At 51.1% G+C, this 20754-nt stretch overlaps 1 protein-coding gene across 4 annotated transcripts in view; it reads right to left on the bottom strand.

Moving 5' to 3' along the window:
- Positions 1-20754, bottom strand: part of DNAH9 (dynein axonemal heavy chain 9) — a 226721-nt gene that overhangs the window by 187843 nt on the left and 18124 nt on the right. For 3 of the 4 annotated variants that reach the window (XM_054221603.1, XM_054221601.1, XM_054221602.1), the window contains 12 exons: positions 20349-20417; positions 19012-19138; positions 16230-16485; positions 14735-14976; positions 12143-12278; positions 10866-11062; positions 10351-10775; positions 8475-8697; positions 5992-6158; positions 4761-5631; positions 2422-2552; positions 162-288 (listed from right to left, as the gene is read on the bottom strand). In XM_054221603.1, the coding sequence (XP_054077578.1) occupies positions 162-288; positions 2422-2552; positions 4761-5631; positions 5992-6158; positions 8475-8697; positions 10351-10775; positions 10866-11062; positions 12143-12278; positions 14735-14976; positions 16230-16485; positions 19012-19138; positions 20349-20417 (2971 nt within the window). Of the gene's footprint in view, positions 1-161; positions 289-2421; positions 2553-4760; positions 5632-5991; positions 6159-8474; positions 8698-10350; positions 10776-10865; positions 11063-12142; positions 12279-14734; positions 14977-16229; positions 16486-19011; positions 19139-19678; positions 19883-20348; positions 20418-20754 lie in introns of those variants that run through there. The other variant, XM_054221604.1, reaches the window with a different exon arrangement.

Genomic DNA, 20754 nt, shown 5'->3' with positions numbered 1-20754 from the left:
TCCACACGTTGCCTTTCAAAGATGACAGATGAAGGCCCAGTGAGGGTGGGAGAAAAAGCACTGCAGAAAGGATAAGCTACAGGAGAGTCCCAAGACAGCATCTTCCACTGTGACGGTACTGACAGCTGGGAAACGCAAAGGGGATGCAGTACGAGGCTTACCAGCTGTGGGTTGGTGCCATTGGAAAGAATATCCAATAAATCTGCAGAAGAAATGAAGTAGAATCTGGGAAAGGCCAACCTCTTCGTGTCCAAATATTCAGCCAAAGCCTTCTCACATAGAGACAACCTGGGGAGACAAAGCAGATAAACAGCGCCCAGGACAGGTGGGTAAATATCCTTTCGTGCTTCATGCTACAGTTCAGGTTATCAAAGAGATTCTCCCCTGCTACGGGGAAACGCCAGACATGAGCTGAGCCTGAAGGCTGGTCCTCCACAGCATTTTCTGAATAGATCAACAAAGCACATATTAACTCATCGATCTCCCTCTACCCCGAAGGGTCAAACAGCCTAAGAGTCAGAGAAGTAGAGGGCACAGAGTCTAGTTGGAGGTCAGTGACAAGTGGTGTTCCCCAGGGGTCAGTACTGGGTCCGGTCTTGTTCAACATATTCATCAATGACCTGGATGAGGGGACAGAGTGCACCCTCAGCAACTTCGCCGATGACACAAAGCTTGGGGGGGTGGCTGACACACCAGAAGGCTGTGCCACCATCCAGAGAGACCTGGACAGGCTGGAGAGCTGGGCAAAGAGGAACCTTATGAAATTCAACAAGGGCAAGTGTAGGGTGCTGCACCTGGGGAGGAATAACCCCCTGCACCAGGACAGGTTGGGGGTGACCTGCTGCAGAGCAGCTCGGTGGAAAGAGACCTGGGAGTCCTGGTGGACAACAGGATGCCCATGAGCCAGCCATGTGCCCTCGTGGCCAAGAAGGCCAATGGCATCCTGGGGGGTATCAAGAAGAGTGTGGCCAGCAGGTGGAGGGAGGTCATCCTCCCCCTCTGCTCTGCCCTGGGGAGGCCGCACCTGGAGCACTGGGTCCAGTTCTGGGCTCCCCGGTTCAAGAAGGACAGGGAACTGCTGGAGAGGGGACAGCAAAGGGCTACCAAGAGGATGAGGGGACTGGAACACCTCTCTGATGAAGAAAGGCTGAGGGATTTGGGTCTCTTCAGGCTGGAAGAAAGACGCCTGAGGGGGGATCTTATCAACACCTATAAATACTGAAAGGGGGGGTGTCAGGAGGATGGGGCCAGGCTCTTTTCAGTGGTGCCCAGGGACAGGACAAGGGGTAACGGGCACAAACTTGACCATAGGGAGTTCCACCTCAACACGAGGAGGAACTTCTTTGCTGTGAGGGTGGCAGAGCCCTGGCACAGGCTGCCCCGAGAGGTGGGGGAGTCTCCGTCTCTGGAGACATCCCAAACCCGCCTGGAGGCGTTCCTGTGCCACCTGCTCTGGGTGACCCTGCTCTGGCAGGGGGTTGGACTGGATGGTCTCCAGAGGTCCCTTCCCACCCTATGATTCTGTGAAGCCTCATTAAAAAGGAGAAACACACGTGGAAGAAGAGGTTAGAAAGGGTTTGCAGTCTGACCTGCTGTTTTAGACAAGCTCTCAACTGCCACGGGTGATCTCACACTGGGATGAAAGTTTCCATAACTGCTTTTATTCTAATGAGCCACATTTTAAAGTCTGATTCAAACCTACTCAGCTTTTTGTGTTTGCAAAGCCTAAAAGGAAACTTGTTTGCTCCGATCTAAAATGAATCTTTCAGTGTTTACATGCTGAACCGCTGCTGAGCTTACAAAGTTCATAAATAACATGCAGCTAGTCCTCTGTGAGGAACACCGGCCTTATCAGATTAAAAAAGAAAAAAAAATATCTTTATTTTAAATGGATAGCTATTACTGATACAACAGCTATCACATCAACTTTTAAGTGTGTTCCAGGTAGAGTAGCTCACGTGTTACGTGACAAGCGTATCCATTGCAGGACACTGAGGTCTTTCTCAGGGAAAGACCATGTGTCAAGGGTATACACGCAGAGATAATTTCGTAAATTAAAGAACACGGGCTCAGCTCTGCTGCAGATATCCCTGCTTGGACTGCTAAATAGATATTTAAGACGTTGTATTTGGAGTGGCAGTGAGGCCATTTGTTATTAAAACCAGCTCTATGCCCAGCTTTGTATGTGTGCACATCACTATTCAGGAGGAGAGTCTGCACGTACACAAAGCCAGACTCCACCTTGGGCGCTTCAGGGTGACGGATCACAAATAAAAAGATGTGAGAAAGGTCAGAAACGCTGCGACCTGTGAATGCAAAGGATGCACAGAGTAGGAAGAAAGCCTTGGAGCACAGGTTAAACAAACTTATTAGAGTTGATCCCAGTCTCTGACAAAATCCTGGGACTGAAGTTCTACCTACCTACTCTGAATGTCCTCCAGTTGATGGGACAGACCTGGTTTATTGGTGGCCTCAACTACGTTGGGAGTTTTGTGAGCTTCATAGGCCAGTTCTTTAAAATCCACATCAATCCCTTCAAAGCGTTTGGAGTCCTAAAAAGCAAAACAAAGAACATGTTCATGGTAAAACACTAATTTTGTGCTAAAAGATCCCATCTTCTGGGTGCTGTCTTTGGGTTGAGAGGAAAGACTCTCTTGCAGAGAGCCTTCTCCTCAGTGCAGAGAGGGCCAGTGTGGCACTTGCCTTCTTGTCACTGTGCCCCAAAGGGGTTGTGGATGAAATGATCCATGCAGAAACCAACACCGAGGACCAACCGTTTTTGTGGGGACTGAATTCCCCTTTGAATATCCTCATAACGCTTCCCCTCCTGCGTCCAGATGAAATATCAGTTTCCCTGGCCAGAGCAGCAGAAGATGCTCCCACATGGGGAAAGGCTACCGACTCCACCTGAGTTCACTCTTCCCTGCATGCTACACCGCAAGAGTCCCAGTGCCTGTTTCTGAAATAGGGCTGATGACACTGGCAGAGGACAGCTCTTCCTTGCCTTGAGTAAGGCCACGGAAACCCCACGTTGGCAGCAGAGGAACACGTTGACAATTATGCTCTGCACCTAACAGGGACCCTGAATTTCTGAAGTTAACAGTGAAGAATAAATAAAGCTATGTACAAAATGTCTCTGCTCTTCCCTTCTTCTCAAGCCAGGCCTCCCAAGTGAGCCAGGACACGGAATAAAAGTGCTCCAAGCCTTCCTGGTAACACTGCCGTGTTAACCCGTGTTCAGACCCAGCAGCAAGGCTCTGGCTGGAGGGCTGAGCCCTGCCTGCACACAACCTCCCAATGTCCATCCCGCACCCTGCCCGCACATCCACCCCCAGTCCTGGATGCATTCTGAGGAGGTTCAGCCTCCAGAGGCTTTCATAGAGTCATAGAATGTGTTGGGTTGGAAGGGACCTCTCAAGGCCATCTAGTCCAACCCCCTGCAGTCAGCAGGGACATCTTCAACTGGATCAGGTTGCTCAGAGCCTCATCCAGCCTGGCCTTGAACGTCTCCAGGGATGGGGCCTCCCCCACCTCTCTGGGCAACCTGGGCCAGTGTCTCACCATCCTCAGTGGAAAGAACTTCTGCCTAATGTCTCATCTAAACCCGTCCTGCTCTAGTTTAAACCATTGCCCCTCGTCCTGTCGCTACATGCCCTTGCAAACAGCCCCTCCCCAGCTTTCCTGTAGGCCCCCTTCAGGGACTGGAAGGGGCTATAAGGTCTCCCCGGGGATCTTTGAGCCTTCTTGGGAAGGGAAGAGGCTGCTGATCCGTGCACCACCTGTCAGATGCATGTTGAGACGCAGCCAGCTGCCCAGTAGGACGCAGGTTTAAATTATGATGGGATTCCACACATGCCATTAGACAGCTGTTGGCTATTAACAGCTTGCTGGCACCGGGTGCAGCCTTCAGGGCACTGGGTATCAGCACCTCTATATATTGCCCAGTAAGCAAGCTGTGCCCGGCGCTCTCCAGAGCAGAGGAACAGTCCAAGCAGACCAGAGTGAAGGGATGGAGACAGGTGGTGTATTGTCCAGGTGTCACCGGGCTGTGCACACCCTTCTCTTGGGTGCCAGTCCCCCAGCAGCGCTGTCAGTGACGCTGCACGCGGATGGGCATGGCAGCGCAGTCAACTGCAGTTCACTCATGAGCTACTCAGTATGGCTGTGAGGGGTCCAGCAGGGCCAGGAACCAATTTGGAAGATTTTCTTAATAATAAAGGGAATCGGGAATAAGACTGGAAGCTGGAGTCGAAGACACCCCCGAGGAGGTCACCAATGACAACTCTATTCCATTTTCTGAAGCAGGAGGGACAACAGCTGCTCTCCCCCTGCTCCAGCGCTGAAGGCAGGGAAGGGGATGCTGCCAAAACTGCCTGCTTCAGCTCTGGTTTGATGATTTGCAATGTCTGAGTAATTATCCTGGTCCTCTCCCCTCCGAAGAAAGAGGGAACACGCCTGCAGCACTGAAGGAAGCCAGCAGCCTCGCGCTCAGCCTCCAGGAACTCTGTATTCGCTATGCAGCGCTGGAGGGGAGAAAATCAGCTTCTCAGCACAGCTCAAGCACAACCTACAGTTCAAAAACATCCTGGGGCAGCACTAGGGAAACTACTATAGCACTAAGGGAGCCTCTGAAAAAGCAATGTAGCGGGAGAAAAGCCCTGCTTTGGGGAACTTGCCATTATAGATAACCCCATTTTGTATTATGGAGGCTCTTCTTCAACGCTTTCCAAACAGGAAGAAAAGGATTTGGGGTTTCATACCTTGGGAAGCTGTGCCCGTATATCTTCTGAGCCTATGAATATGCTCTCCAAGTGAGACCATGTACGCTGCACTTCGAACCAGAGAGAAATGACGGAGTCTGCAGTGGAGAGCTTCTTCTGCCATGCAGACACTTCCTCCAAGAAGAAAGCAATATATTTGGATGTCATTAAATTCTGCAGCTGCACCTGGTTGTCTTCTAAAGTTTCAATGAGTTCCTCATCTGACTTCAGCAAAGGGACATTTGTCCGGGGGTGAGGCTCATACTGAAACTCCATGCTGCTCCAAGTCATTTTTAGCTCCTTCAGGACTTTCTCCATGCTCATTTCTCGCACTGCTTTGTCCACAATGCCACGAACCTCGTCCTCAAAGTTATGCAGGTTGAGCTTTAGGAGATCAGCCAGCATGGTGTCCGCGTCCATCACAAACCTCACACCCGTCATCTGCATCAGTTGATTCCAATGTCTCTCCCTAATGGCAGGATTTTGAAGTTCTGCCACAGCTTTCAGGGCCGTCAGCATATTCTTCACCTTGCTGTCCAGCCCGGTGAAAGCATCCCATGCCCTCGTTTCCTTATCCAAATTCCGAATCTCTCTTGCAAACTTTTTACACTCCAGATCCATGCTTTCCACATTAATACCCACCCATTTGGTGGTCTGCCAGTCGTCGAGGCTAGTGTTCACAAGGGAGATCGTATCCCAGAGCTCTTTGAGAAGACACAGCTCCTTTCTGCACTGCTTCAGTTGTTTATAATCTGGCACCATGACTTCAAACAGACCAGCTGATTCGTAAATCGAGGTCATGGCTGACTCCATTTGTTTAATCTCAATGTGCTTTGCATCCAGCAGTTGATAAGGCTTTTCGGTGTCAAACCTAGAAAGAAATGTTTACTCTTCATAAGTGATATTGTAACAACTTCTAAAGAGAACATAAAACAAACAGTGCCTCTCAGAGACAAAGCAGAGATGAAATGTCTATAGTACACATTGATGGTACAGCCACATGGCACTACTGACGCCACCTTAAAGCGATACTTTGCACTCAGCATTCAACCTCTTGCTAACACCGGACAGTGTTCCCAGAGACAAAACGCCCAAGGCATAACAGATACAACACTGCGAGAAGGTAGGAAATGTATGCAAGGGCTCGAGCATACGTCCTCAGGACACTCGGACATGATCCCATAAAGCTTTTTTTCCCCGAGGCTTCTCTGATGCTATAATTTTCCCGTACCTGAATGGTGCTTCCTTCCGAAATCGCTCTCTGAATCTGTGCTGCTCAACATCAAACGCCGCGAGGCTCTTGCGCAGAACTGTCATTTCGTTGGCTTGCAGAGGAGCCACATGCTGCTTCACAGCTATTGCCAGCTTCTTTATATTGTTCCATTTTTCTGGCAGCTCCTGCAAGCACAGTGGAAATGCTGGTAGGCACTATTTGCTATTGGATGTAAGATGCATCCGATCTGTTTATGGATAATCGCAGAACAGGAAAAGCAACAGAGCCCATCTCTAAAACTGTAAGGAAGTTTTGTTGTGATGCAAAGGCTAAACACAATTCGGGACAAAACTTACCAGTTACTCAAAATTTTGAAGACTAATGAAGACTGAGACCTTATACCTGACTATTCTGATTGTAAAAACACGTACAATAACTCCAGAAGAAGGGTCCCAGACTAGATTCTGGGCTCCCAGGATGGTTCAACGCTCGAGAGAGAACAGTGATCCAAACCCCAAGCCCAGCGGGACCCAGAGCCTGCTGGGAGCAGCTGAAGGCAGGAGGACAGGCTGCCGATGCAAGCTCATCAGATTGTCCAGCTTCCCAGAGCTAATTAAGAAACAGAGCCTGGGAAATTTCCTGCCAGATCTAGGAGCAGAAGAAGATGTTATAGCAGAAGGACTTCTAGAGTGCTCTCTGGGACAAATCCCTCCGGTCTGCGTACATAACATTAGTACTAAATAAGACTGGTTTTTTTTCTCAGCTCTGCATCCAAGCCGCAAGTGCACAGCACTGCTGACGATCCACCATCTGTACCTGGGATTTGCTTCAGAAAGGGATTTCACGTCTTCTCACTGGGCTTCTTGGGCCATATCCTCAACCCAGTCACTGACATCAGCCAAGGGCTCTGCTGTCCTCAAATCCCAGTGCTCAGCCCTCAGAGGGCACACTTCCCCATGTACTGTGCAAACCTACAGGAAAGACTTTGGGTTTCTTTTCACCCCAGTTCACATAGTTGAGGAGATTAATGGAGACCCACCAACACTACGGAAAGAAGGGAAACAACCTGGAGGCAGCAGAGATGGCCAGAGCGGGGCCAGTCCCTCCCCAGGGGTCTCTTTCTGGCACTTTATATTCCAGTCTCAATAGAAATCACTATCCATGACCACAGCAGGGCACACATGAGGCTGCTTCCTTGTCTTTCTCACGCAAACTACCAGCTCCAGCCCACCCATCTCCATGGCCATGGAGGGAGCGGTACCTAGAGGAACTTATTTCTGTTTTTTCTGCCGTGTAACAGGAGTGAATTAATCATTCAACTGCGTGTTGCTGTCACTTGCCAGAAATCACAAACCTGTTTTGTTGTCTATCTCCTGCATCTGAATGGCCGCCCTGCATCTCTCATTTCTTCTATCAGAAAAATAAATCAGTTGTTAGAACGTACCGGCACAAACAGGCACCAAACAGGCAGCCCTCGAGCAGAGGGATTAGCTGAGCCGGGTTCTCCGCAGGACTGAAACTGCTGCAGCAGCCAAAGCGTCCATGTACTGCAGCTCTCCTGGTTTTCAGGGAGCCTGTAGGAACCTAGGCATCCTAAGGACCCTTAACTATTCCAGATTTGGTGACCTGACCACCCATGGATCACGGCTGCACAAGCAGAAAACCAGGGGATCGCTAAACCCCACTCAGCTCCCATCCAAGCCTTCAACAGAGGACTGGAGCCTTTGCTGCACAGGTGCGTAAGGCAGGAACATCTCCCCAAAAAGTCTTCCTGTAGGCCTTGTGTCCCCCACAGAGCCCTCTGCCCACAGCACCCCACGGCTACAGGGTACCCAGCAGCATGTAGCCTCACGCGTCTCCACTGTAAGATCTTGGCTGTTGCCAGTGTTTGTCTCCTGTTCCCCAAGGCCGGCTGGGCACCACACAGTCTTTTCTAACCTCCATCTCATGGTCCCCTTCCCAGAAACAAAAAGAATTCCCAAAATAAATCTGATTCGTAAGAGCCAGATGTGGAAAGTGGCCAAAATACTTTCATAACCTGCTCACAGGGATGTCCTCTGGGTCAAGCAGATTTGGTGTTACAGAGCCAGTGGAGGACTGAAGTCCTATGAGAAGGCAACTCCTCTGCCAACATTATCCTTCCCATCTCCACAGTTGCCAAGAACTGTCTTATTTAAAAATAATTATAATTCAACCTAATTAACACATGTATTTGAAAATGCATTAATTTTTTTCAAGAGTAATCGCTGGGAGTTGGAGCAGGCAATTCTATGTTTTTCATACATAACAAAAGGCTTAATCTCTGCTTTAAAAGAAAAATCTCAATAAAACTCCAAAATTTAGAGCTATTAAGGCACATCCCACAATAGCAAAATACTATCCACTGAGGCCCTCTAATGACAGGGAACGGGGTATTAAATATTCCTGCAACGTTCGTAAGCTCTCACTCTCTTTGGCGTCTGCTCGGCAAATTGGTGTGTCCACCACAAGTTTTCACCCACCTCCAGTTGCCTGTAGACTTCCTCCGGCAGCTGTTGCTCGTACGTCTTCAGCAGCTCGATGGTTTGCCTCAGGGGCTCAAACATGGCATCGGTGACACTGTGCCTTTCTTTAACGGACAGGAGATGGCCCATAATCTCCACCAAACCATCATAATCGCCTTTTTCAACTTTTTTGCTCAAACCTTTATCGGCAGTTTTTATGAACTCGTCAAGGTCAGCCAAGCTACACAACACAAAGCAGGAAAGCACAAAATGAGGGCAGTTCTTATCGAAATAACGATCAGCCTCAGGCCAGGCAGCTGGACCAGTGTGGACGGGGGAAGCCTGGCTAACCCTGCCCTTCGCACAGCACCATGCCGAGGGCATCAGAACCACAACTCGAAGGCATCCATAGATGTGGTACAGCTTCCTGCAAGGAACAGATAAATAGGTTGGGATTTCTCAGGTTGGAGAAAAGGTAGCTGAGAAGGAGTACAATGGAGACCTGGGAGCTCGAGGGTGGTCTGGGGAGGGGCAGTTTGAAAGGGCAGCTTTCACCTCGTCTCTTCCAATGCAAGAATCAAGATCCTCAAAGGAACCTGGTGCGTTGCAAAGCTACAACAAACAGGGATTCTTCTTCCCCCACTGCCTCAGTTCACAGGGTAACTCCCTGCTGCAGGAGGATGCAGAGGATAAAAATTCACAGCAGTTCAGAAAAGGAACCAAATACTTGTGGAAGGAAAAAAAATCCATCCACGTCTTTAAATACAAAGGCCCTGTCTCTCAAAGTCCTTGAGCTATAAATCGTTACAGACAAGGAGAGAATCTGGGGGAAGTTTCCCTACCTGCTTACCCTGTTCTGAATCTCACCAGCTACTGGGTGCTGTTGGCAGAGGCACGATGGGCTCCCGGATCTCTGGTCCTTTCCAGCACAGCCATTCTCCGCTTCTCAAAACACTTACTTTTTAAGTGCCACTTAAATTCTGTGGATGCTGCTAGGCCAAAAGGTATCCTAAAATACTTCACCTAATAAAGACTAACCTGCTGAGTCAGGGACTCTTAATAAGAATCCCTAAATGCCTGTTCTAAGCTACATAAAAACCTCTTTGCGCAGAAATTATCTAACAGAATTACGGTGCTGAAAAGAACACAAAAGATCATATCATCCGCCACACGCAGCAGCCTTCACTACTTCGTATCTGTAAATACTTCTTTGCAAGGATCCAAGACCTATGACATCCTTCAGTTGCAGGTACTTAGATAAATCACCCGACGCATCATCCTGCACAGACCTGGTGACTGAGCAGCTATTCAGAGCAGGGAACACAGGTTAATTCAAAACTTACGTCCAAAACTCCTTCTTTTTCTAACCTTGAAACTCCCTCCCCACGACTGCTCGTGCCAGGCAACCTGAATTACCTTTTTTCTTTTTTCTTTTTTTTAAACGCAGAGTGCACTCGAAAGACCAATGCATTTAGAAAGAGAGAAGTATCTCATGGCATTAATGCAGCTTTACTGATGGCTAATATCAAATTCAACAAAGTAAGCACAGAGCCTTCGCCGAGATTAGATCAGTTGGATCAGGATGAACAGACAAACAGACGGCCTATGTAACACCGCACAGCGGGTCCCCGGAGCAGCTCATGGGTTGTCAACGGTATCAAGTCCATATAACTGTTTCCACTTCACACACTCAGCCGTACCAGTTCCCAGCAGGGACCAAGGGATGGAAGATACAGGGTCTGTGATGGGGTTGGCATGCAGCACGGGCCCCCTTCTCTTGCTCCTGTATTTGCCCACGGGTTATCAGTGTGAAACGATAAAGCCCAGCCAAGACAAGAGAACCCCGCTTTGGTTAGCACAGGTCCTGGGAAGAGGAGGCAGGAACAGCCTTTACCTGTGCGTGACGTGGTCCACGAGATGCTGCTTGAACACCAAGCTCCACCTTTTAATCACATTCAGCAAGGACGCCTTGAAAGGCCGAGCATCGACTTTCATCCAGCTCTGGAAGATGCTGATGGGCTCAATGCGATTCACCTCCTCGTAGATCTTCTCATAGGAGTCGATCTGCTCTTTGAACTGCTGCAGCGTGGGAGGCGTCTCAGGGACCCCGTCCTCTGCATGGGCCTCAATTTCTGCAGCGGTGAGGATGTGCCCATAGAGGAGGAACTGGCGGCAGAACTCCTTTCTGTCGTCCCCATAGAGGTAGGAGTAGTGGTCGAAGGCACTGCGGTAATCGCAGCAGGCCGTCATCACAGCCTGCACTCGTCCCATCAGGTCATGGCGCATGCCGGCCAGATCAGCCATGTCCTCCATGTCAGCCTAGGAGAGGAGAGGAGAGCACAGTGATGCAGGAGCAGCGTGGTACCTCCTCACTGCCCCACGGCATGAGGGAGCTCCACAGCCACCGACCTGGTAGTGGGGGAAGCCACTGTGCTCAGCCAGCCTGGGCACCAACGATGAGATCCGGTAGATGTCATTGAGAAGACTTTCCATCATGTCATAGAAGCCATCGTTTGTGCCGGGGTCCAAGGAGGGACGAAATATTAAATCTGGGATCACCAAGTCCAGCTGCACCTCAAACAGCGGAGGGAGCCCTGCCGTGGGATCTGGTAGGGAGGAACAGAGATGCCAGGATCTTTTTCAAAGGGAGAAAAGTGATCTTGAGCCACCAACTTCCCACCACAAGATGCACACATGCCCCACAGTGACACCAGACAGGTTTGATCACACACCCCCACTCGCTGGGTCCAGTGACACTGTGTCTGCACACAACACGGAGGAGATGCTGGCCAACTAGCTGATGTTCTGGTACCTGCAGGAGATACTGGAGAACAGATGAGACGCAAGTGATTTAAGAACCAGAAAAAATGCTGTGGAGGAAAGACTTAAAGAGACCAGGCTCTTTAGCTAATCAAAAGGGAGTCTGAGAGCTCAACAATTACAGTGCATAAGTACTTGCAGAGGAGAAAAACAACAGGAACCAAGAGGCTCTTTAATTTACTGGAGAAAGGCATGAAAAAAACCCAGCAACTGGAAACCAAAGCCAAATACAAATGTGAAATTATGTGCATGTTTTTAACAAGATGGTGACGAACTGGATGCAATTCTCCAACTCAGTGTGCCTCCACATCCAGGAGGGAAGTGCTCCTGGAGACGTGCTTTAGCTGGACACAAGCTGCTCTCAGCAGAGTGAGTGAACCCCCACAGTAGCCTTAGGCAGGAGGTCTGATTCAGTGACTCCTGAACTCATCTCCTCACTGGAGTAATGCTCAGGGACTGAGGTTTTTCTTTCACGCCTCTCATCAGCACAATCGGCTCTCGAGACTCTCCGCAAACAAAGATTGTGTCACCTCGATGCCTTGTGCATGGGAGGGTGGGAGATGGCTGATGCCCAAGCACAGACTTGGGACGACGCCTCAATTTTGTCTGTCCATTAATCCCTGCAAACAGTGTACAACTGTCTCTATCCCCGCCCCGCGCAACGCTTTGCTCCAGTGAGTGGGGGATGGAGGCACCCGCCCTGTCTGGAGGCTCCCCCAGCACCTGCTGTAGACCGTGCAAAGGGACAGCAGAAAGCCAGTAAGGAGAAAGCAACTCTTGGGCACGAGGGAGAGCACAAAACAGAAACCTCCCTTTGGTGAGACGGAAGCAGCCATCACAACCAGGGGAGAGGAACTGGCAGTCACCTGTGTTTTCCAGGAGGTACTTGAGCGAGCCCTCGATGGCAGTGAAGAATCCATCGAGGACTATCTCATCCACATAATCCACATACGCCTTCCAGACATCAGATGCTGGGTCTGCAAGTAAGAGGTTCTGGTTTTCCTGGAAGAAAAAGAAGACGCCTTCAAAAACAGCAGGGCTGAGTCTGTCCTACAAGAGAGCTGCCCACAGATAAGGACTGATGCCAGTGAGCATATGGGTACCAGCCTCGTGGAGGGGTGGGAAACCAGACAGACGGATGTTGCTGCTGGTGGCATGGCCACAATTTGCTCCTTCTGTCAAGGAGCTGCTTTGTCATCTGAAACAGCTCAAAATAATTGCAAGGTAAAAATGGAGTGCAGAAGAGGCTCAGCAGCTCTGCTAAGGGAGGACATGTTCTCCTCCCTCTTCTCCGAGGTCAGAGGGTTCCAGGCTGCTTTGCACACCCGGGGCAGGGAGCACTCAGGGGTCTCCAGGGCTCATCCCAGTGCACGAAGACCCAGCCCTGGTGGCCTGTATAATGTCACCTTGAGCAGATGGGACCTTCAAGGTGGACTGCTTACACCTCTGCCCTACAAATGGCCATCTCAAGACCAGAGAACTTTTAAATTCAATAGAGGGTTTTTAAATAAACCATGTGAAAACAAAGATTAGGATCTGAAGACAAAGGGTTAGCTAACAAGCTCCCTCCTCAACTTACTGCGTTCCCTTCCTCCAGGCAAGCTCCCAGCCAGGAAATCCGGAGTCTTCCGGGTCACAGCAGGGACCCATCCTTCCTGGGTTTCCTCTTTCCATCCCCACAAGGCCAGGCTCTGTACCCACTCCCTGCACCTCCCAGCAGCTTCCCAGGTTCTGCCGGGATCCTGTCCCCTGCCTTGCTATGCCTCTGAGGGCTCCTTCTGCTAAGCCTGCCAGCGGCTCTCAACACAGGCATGGTCTCAACAAAAAAGAAGGTCCAGCCTGCAGCGAGCACAAATCAACACCCAGCGCCTGCTGCTGGGGGGTTGTCGCTGGCGGTGTTCCATGTATGGGGGCACAGGAGAGGGTGCCATTCCCAGTCCTGCCATGGGACACACGCCAGAGCGGCATTGCCATCTGGGCTTGAGCCACTCTCAAGCTGCTGCTCCCCAACGTGACATGTCAGAGCTGGGTGCTTCAACTCTCAACAGAGCAAGCCAGGGCTCTGGCCCCTTGCAGACTCACCCCGGACATGTTTTGCTGACACGAGAGAAAGGGGAACTTCATAAAGAACGAACTCTGTGGGAACATCCATCTGAAAGCACAAGCTTCTCTTCACCATTCTCTGTCCTTGTTTCTGATAATGTCCACTTGTTATTGGTGTTTCACTGAGCCTTTACTCCAGAGGCCTCAGGTTGGTGAAAGAAGGGCAATGAAAGCCAGCATCTCGCTGTCCTGCCTTTGCCTGTTGGTGCACGTACCCAGCCCTTGCTGTGCTGCTCTCAGCAGCCCCAAGACTCACCTGCCCTCAGGAAGACTTGAACAACCGAGGGAAGCCCAGCAGACCAGCTCTTGCTCCTCTGCTGCTGCTCCTCCAGGCTTGACCAGCACAGCAGGACAGAGGCATGGGGACACCCTATTTTGGGCCACGGTCTCTTTCCCTCCCCAGGACCTACGTTCTGCTCTGCAGTCCTGCCCCTGTGAGCAGCACTGGTGGTGCCACCACACCAGTGGTGCCAGCCCTCCTGCCACGACCACAGCCCCACACTCTCCTTGGCCGACCTAGGAAGCGCCATGGTCTTTTGGGTGGTAGCTGGAAGTGGCTGAGCCTGTTACAGCTGTGGCAGCAGAACAACGTGGGCACGGTAAAATCCGCACCATGGGTTCAGTGTAGAGAAGGGGGTTAGATGTCCAGGGCTGGCTGCAGACAGTAGGGTAAGGTGAGCAGCAAGAGCTCAGTGTCCAGAGTCCAAGACCAGACAGTGACCCTCAGGAGAGGGCTGGATCTAAAACCCATCTCCCTTCAGGCCAAGGTGCTGTCCGCGACGTGCCTAACACCTCGCTCCAGGCAGCTTTGGGCTGTCTCCTGGCCTGCAAAGACTCTCAGCTCTGGCAAAGCCGCTGGAAAGCACCAAGGTTTCAGACAGCAGCTTTTCTCCTGTCGCTCAGCCTCTCCCTGGACCGTCAGCGTCACCTCCTGCTCCCACGGAGGGACAACAAGTCTGAAACAGAAAGGTCAGCCACAGCCAGATGCCTCTCTGTTTTCAGGTAAATATTTCGGAGGTTTTTTTTCTCTGAGCAGGATCCCAAAGTCTGATGCACGACTCCCCTCTAGTGGCTCCACAAGAGCCAGAACTGGGAGCCAGACTCCTTCACTGGGCTGCAGCGGCTCCTGTTCCTGCCCCCAACTGGGTGCCCAGCGGTGCCCAGCCAGCAGCCCGGCACCACGCAGTCATGCCAGCGTGCTCATCAAAGCCATCATTAATTCACACTGGGTAAGATTTTCAAATGAATTAAGGGAGTTAATCTTAAGGTGAAACAGTTGTGGATATTTTCACCAGAGCGGAGACACACAGAGCCTGTGAAGAGCCAACAAACCCCTGGGGAAGGTCCCCCCTCACCTCCACCAGTGAATGGATCCTCTGCCCAGACTCTCTGATCAGGCTGTAACGCCTTTCCAGACGGTCCTGACAGTCCTCTAGGCTTAGCAGTGATTCCCTTTTACAATCCTTCCTCTCGAATATGGGCGGCGCCCACGATCGCACGATGGTTTGGATCTCTTCAACATTATTTTTGGCTTTCTGTATCCTCCGCTCGAGGTCATGAACACCAGCCATCACCATGGAGATGTGATCCCAGACACCTGGTAAAAAATGAGACGATTGACTACTTGTTTTGAGAGCTGATGGGCCAAGGTCTTCTGCACCCTCCTTAAAACCAGGCTCTGACTTCTTCCCCGTGGTCTCATGTATTTCTCACCCACCATTAACGCAACAGACTTACCATCTCAACCAAGAGAGCCACTTCTAGCTCCCTCCTACCCCACCAGGTCCCAGTACAGAGAGCTACAGCCTCTGCTTTCTGCCAGGAGTACCACCACCGCAGGGAGGTCTGGCAGTTCCCTCTTCCCTCACCCAGGTTTGATCTCCCACTGACTGCTACCGGAGAGAGCAGCATGGGGAGGAGGAGTACAACAGGCTGCGTGTCCCTGCCACCACCACTAGAGCAGGGACCCTACACCTAACGCGGGCTGTGCCAGCCCCAGGCCCCAGCAAGGGCTGCATTTAGATTCAGGGAACTTAAGGTTCACCTGCAGCAAAATCCCTTCATCTTTACTGTGCAATGGAGAAAGAGTTTTTCAGCGTGAGGTGAGGACTTCTGCTTTGCATCTTCCCAAGGGAGGACACTTGTTCCTGTTCATACCACAAGCCTGATGACAGAAATATATATTCCACCTGTGAGCAGTTTGCTTTCACCAAGAGGAAAGAAACTGCCTTCCTCCTCTCCGCTTCGCAGTTAAAACTGATCAAGCAAGAATAGTGGCTGAATCATCCCAAAGTCACGGTGCACAAAGCCCACCTCTGGCTGCAGTACTTCATCCTTCTGCAAAAGATAACGAGGTGGCCCTGCTCTCACTGGGACAAGTCCATCCCAGTGCCAGATGGCTGGGCCGAGGGTTCCCACCCCCTGCACAAGTGGGTGAGAAAGGAGTGCCTCGGGGACACGGGCACACAGCGGGTCACTTGGGCTGGCACAGGGGGGTCAGCACAGTCAGCGAGCAGATGCTTCAACCCCAGCATTGCCAGCTCTTGCCAACCCAGATCTTGCCACCTCCTTGGCAGCACTGCTTACAGGGCAGTCCCTTCTCCCAAAAAGCCCAGGATGAACCTGGCGGGAGCAGGATCCTGTCCACAGCCCCAGCAGATCAAGGGAACGTGGAAAGGAGCAGGCAAGCTGGGGGCTGCCCTTCACCTCCCCAGAGCTGGCTCTGCCGGAGGGTCCCCTGCCCTGCTGGGAACTGCAGCCGGGAACCAGGTGATGGAGGTTGGGCACATGGGGGAATCTGATGAGACCCAAGTGCATGCGCTCTTTCCCCCTAACACAGAGCCAGCTCACCCTCCATCTTCCAGTTCAGTGTTTCCTCTGCCTCTTTCAGCTTCAAGTCAATATCCCACAGCTGCCCCCGTATTAGAGGGTATTCGACCTCCAGGACTGTCTTCAGGACCTTGTTGTATCTGTTCACCATCAGCTCCAAGTTGGCCACCATCTGCCGGTATGATTCCTTGGAGGAATAGATTTCTGCTGCCGTTGGCGGGATAGAGCCCATCTGGCTGCCAGAGAGGTAGCTCACCTCCCTCAGCACCGAAACCAGCTGGAGAAACAAAGCAGAGAGCTGAACATGGGACAATCCTCCCCATTTCTCTGGCCAACACTCTCCAATCAATTCTGAGCATCTTAGGGGTTTCCTGCTGTTTCATTCACAAAGCAGAACACTCCGAAAAGGGCCTGGACACCTCCTAGTCCATATCATCTGTCTCCCATTGATCTCTGCCTCTGGTTTTCTTCCCAACCAAAGACAGACAGCTCTGTTAACTACCCAGCCAGGAAACTCTATGCAGCTTCTAAAAGCCATGATGGTGTCCGGTCCTCTCAGCTATCCACATCAATGGAGTCTTTCAGCAATACTGTGCCCGCAAGCGGAGCTTAGCAGTTACCTAAGTGAAAGATAAAATGGCTCCCGTTCTGTTGGTTTGCTGAGCTGACTGGCATTAAAAAAAATTAAAGAAATAATAATAAAAAAATAATACCATGGCCCCAAACCCAGTGACTCAAATCCTCCTATGGCCACCTTCCACCAAAGACTTCTGCTGGAGACTTCTCCCAGCCCAACCAAGAGCACTCAGTGCCAGTGCACGTTTGAGTTGCGATGGGACTGGATTGAGGGGGATTATTAAATTATAAACCCAAGTACAAATAAGTCCTTGCAACAAAGGGAGCAGCGACGTCTTCCAGTGCGATATGCCACTTCTAAGACTAAAAATCGTCGCTCGGTTTAGTGGCTAGCAAGAGGTAAAATGCTCCTGGGACGGCAGGTGTTGAGGAGGTTACAGAAATTCGGTACGTTGTATGGGCAGTGGCAGGGTGAGGACCACTCCTGGCTGCGGCTGAGCTTGGGGGGCAGCTCCCTAAAAAACACCTTTCCCTTACCTTGACAGATTGTCATCCCTTCCTGTGATGACATGGGGAAGAAATCTCTCTCTGGTCCCTCTAGTCCCAGTTCCCTGCCCCTATTTTCGATAGGAAAACTGGAAAGCTGCAGGTATGAACAGAAGCAGGTGAAGCCACAAGGGTGGGGACTGCATGGTCAGGAGCCTTTGTCACTGCCCTGGGTGACAGGCAGGGGTTACCGAAACCCCTCCACCATTGCCTGACGTTAGCCAAAACCCTGTCCAGAGCCCTGGAAAGCTGGATGTTATCCAGCAGAACTGGCCAAGGCACCTGGAAAGCACACCCCCTCTGAAGGGACGGCAAAGGGGAGGAACACGCACTGCAAGTCAGGAAGATAACTCATAACACACTCAGAGAATTACAATACTAAAGCGACAATGAACACGATGACAAGAAGAGGAAAGAAGGAAGGGCTGAAGGGTGCAGGGGGCACTCTGGAAAGGTGGATGAAGAAGGATGGGGTGGGAGGAAAGGGAAAACCAGGGGACTGAGGGAGCAAGAAGGCAAGTGAGAGAGAACCAAGCTCCCCTCCCTTCTTTGCACTGGAACATCTGGGACATCCCCACCATGGGGTCAAGGGTGTCTTCCCCTCTTTCCCTGTCCTCCATGGAAGGTGAGCTCTGGAAGACTGTTCCATGCTGACGGGTTGCAAACAGATTGTTCCTCTAGGCCAAATGATGAGCTCCTGTGATTCTGGAGGGTGTGAAGAGGCTGCTAAAGCAGGCACCCGAGGACATCGGGCAGTCCTCAGAATGGAAAGCTGAGAAGAGCAGCACAGAAGCACTCAAAGTCTGGAGCTGAGAAGAGGCATGGTCAGCACACAACAGGCTCCAAACACTGTCACCAGGGTGAAGGGTGGAGAACATCCCTCCCCACATTAGCAAGGGAGCTTCCAAGGAGATGGACAAATCCTTTGACTGAGGGCTAAGCTTGGATGAGCTCTAAAACCTAAACTCTTTCCTTTAACAGCAGCATGCCAAGGGAACAGGGGAAGGTTTTGATGCCAACCTTTCCCAGGCCCCCGAGATTCAGCGCCTCCCCAGCAAATGGCGTTTTTACAGTTGACAGACCCTGACTCCCACCAGGCCCCAGAAGCTTTCGATCCATCTGGGCATGCTGCTGGCTTGGACCCCTGCTTCTGTTTTGGGCAAGGCGGACAGTCAGTCCTCCCTGTGCTGGAGACAGGCTTTAGGGGAGCTCTAGGGGACAGAGAAAAGATCTTAAATCTATCGCAAGCCTCATGCACCACAATAAAGGAAATCCAACAGCCACGATATTGGGGTAACAAAACAAACCATTCCTGGGTTTTTTGTAGCCTTTCAGGAAAGTCAGGTTTGAGATACACATAACACAAACACATCTCTGTAGATGATGCCCCAACACTCCCCACACCAGTATCAAATCTGGTCTGGAGACAGCGACACCAGTTAAACATCTGGCTATTTGAGGACTTTCTGCAACTGGCTTTAACTAGAACGTGCTCTGCTTAAACTGTAATCCTGATATTTTACCAGGAGATAGAGCCCACAAAGAGGATGGTAAATTGATGTTACGGACGTCAGCAGAACAGATCTAGTACCAATCCCACCAGACCTTCCGTGCACTGTGGGACACAGCCTGGAGACATGCCCGCAGGCAGGCAGGAAAGCTAACTGGCAGCGTTTTTTACCTGGGGATCAAAATTGACCGTGATCAGTTTGGTTTCTGGATCTCGCCGGATGAGCGGTTGAGTGAGGTTGTACTGCGATTTTTCAGAGACTGTCTGGGACCAGTCTACATAGAGCTTTTCCTCATACCTGCCAGAAAAAAAGAAACATCTACCATGAAGCTACCAAGCCAGCAGACCAAGGCATGAAAGCCAAGTCCACTTCTGAGGACTGAAGAACATGAAGGAATATTAAAAACCCATCCACATCATATCCATAAACAACGTGGCTTCAAAGACAAACACCCAAAAACCAGTGACAGCATCACGTCAGGAGGGCAAAGATCTCTCTCAAGTACCATTTTTAGCAGAGGATTCAGGTTTGGAGACACCCTTGCAAGAGCATTTAGCCTAAAGTAACAGATAACCAGCTACTGGACATTTCCAAAAGTGTCTAAGCGGGATGGGTGCCTAAACCCAGACAAATGCCAGGGTGGATGTAGTTGCCCTCACTTCTCTCAGAGTCACTGCAGAGAGACCATCAGCCTCAGGGAAATTCAGCTGTTTGAGAGCTCGGTGCCACCACTGGGGATGGAAACACAGGGGGCTGAACAGGGGTCCTGCTACCCCGCATGGCACGGACAGTCCCAACCACCCACGCAACAAAGTCCCTTCTGAATCATGTTGTCACCTTTGGGAAATGTCGCCCAGAAAACACCATCCCTGTTGAAGTCACCCGGGATCCTCTGTTGGTCTGGTCCCTTCCGAAAGGCTGTACCGTAATTATTCAGAGACCAGGGCTCCCTCCAACTGCCCTGCAGCACCCAGCAGCTCAATATCTCAGCTCTCTTCGTTGCTGACGGAGAGCAGGCCCTGCAGAGACATCTCCTTCCTGGGGAGGTGGCTCTTCTCAAGGGGAAGCCCAGAATGAACAGTTCAGATTTAACATCAAATGGTAAGAAATTAAGTAAAGGGCAGTGAATCCTGCTCCGAGTTGTGGAATATACACATTACAGCCACTGTAAATACACCCTGCGAATGGGCGTGAGTGGACTGAGACTTGTAGTCAGCCCAGGTTTTCCACCACAGCAGCTTCTGCACCCAGCAGAAGCTTGTTTCAACATTTCGGCTAGGCTGCACGGCTCCCATTCGTCCCACGCAAACTTCCCATTTCAAGACATCAGAGAAAGGCCGTGGTGTATAGCAACTGGATTCCTCCTCCTCCCTCATCAGAAAATTCAGAGGGAATTAGAAAGGGGCATTGGCAGGCCCTGGGCTGGCAAACGTGCTGGAAGGTGGCTTAGAGGAGGAGAACGGTTTTTCATACAGCTACAGCCTTGCCTGAGCCACCACTTACTTACCTGTTGAGCAACTGGATCATTTCTTCATACTTCTGTATCACCCTTCTTCCTTCAGGAGAGTCCAGGCAGCTGGTAACACAACAGACAAGCTCAGCGTTACATTTTGCTCTGGGAGGCTGTAGCCTGTGTTTACTCCTTCCCAAGATCACCCACCAGTTTGCAGGCGGCCAATAACTGACCGGGGACCTTGGATTTCATCCCCACCACGTCACCAAAAATCATTTCACCGCACAAAGGCTACCCAAGACCCAGGGCGCTCTTTCCCAGGTGCCTGCATGGCAACCTGCGATATGGGAACCACGTGCTGGAGGAATTTTCTCGCTCCGTATCTGCACGGAGCACAGCAACCTCTGCTTACCAGCCAGCACCTCCTAAGGTCAAGGAGGCTCAGGAGGAAGCAGCACGT

Source organism: Rissa tridactyla, chromosome 15, assembly GCF_028500815.1.
Source record: "Rissa tridactyla isolate bRisTri1 chromosome 15, bRisTri1.patW.cur.20221130, whole genome shotgun sequence".
Lineage (NCBI taxonomy): Eukaryota > Metazoa > Chordata > Aves > Charadriiformes > Laridae > Rissa > Rissa tridactyla.
Note: the sequence above shows the minus strand (reverse complement) of the source record. Positions and strands in the feature narration are given on the sequence as shown.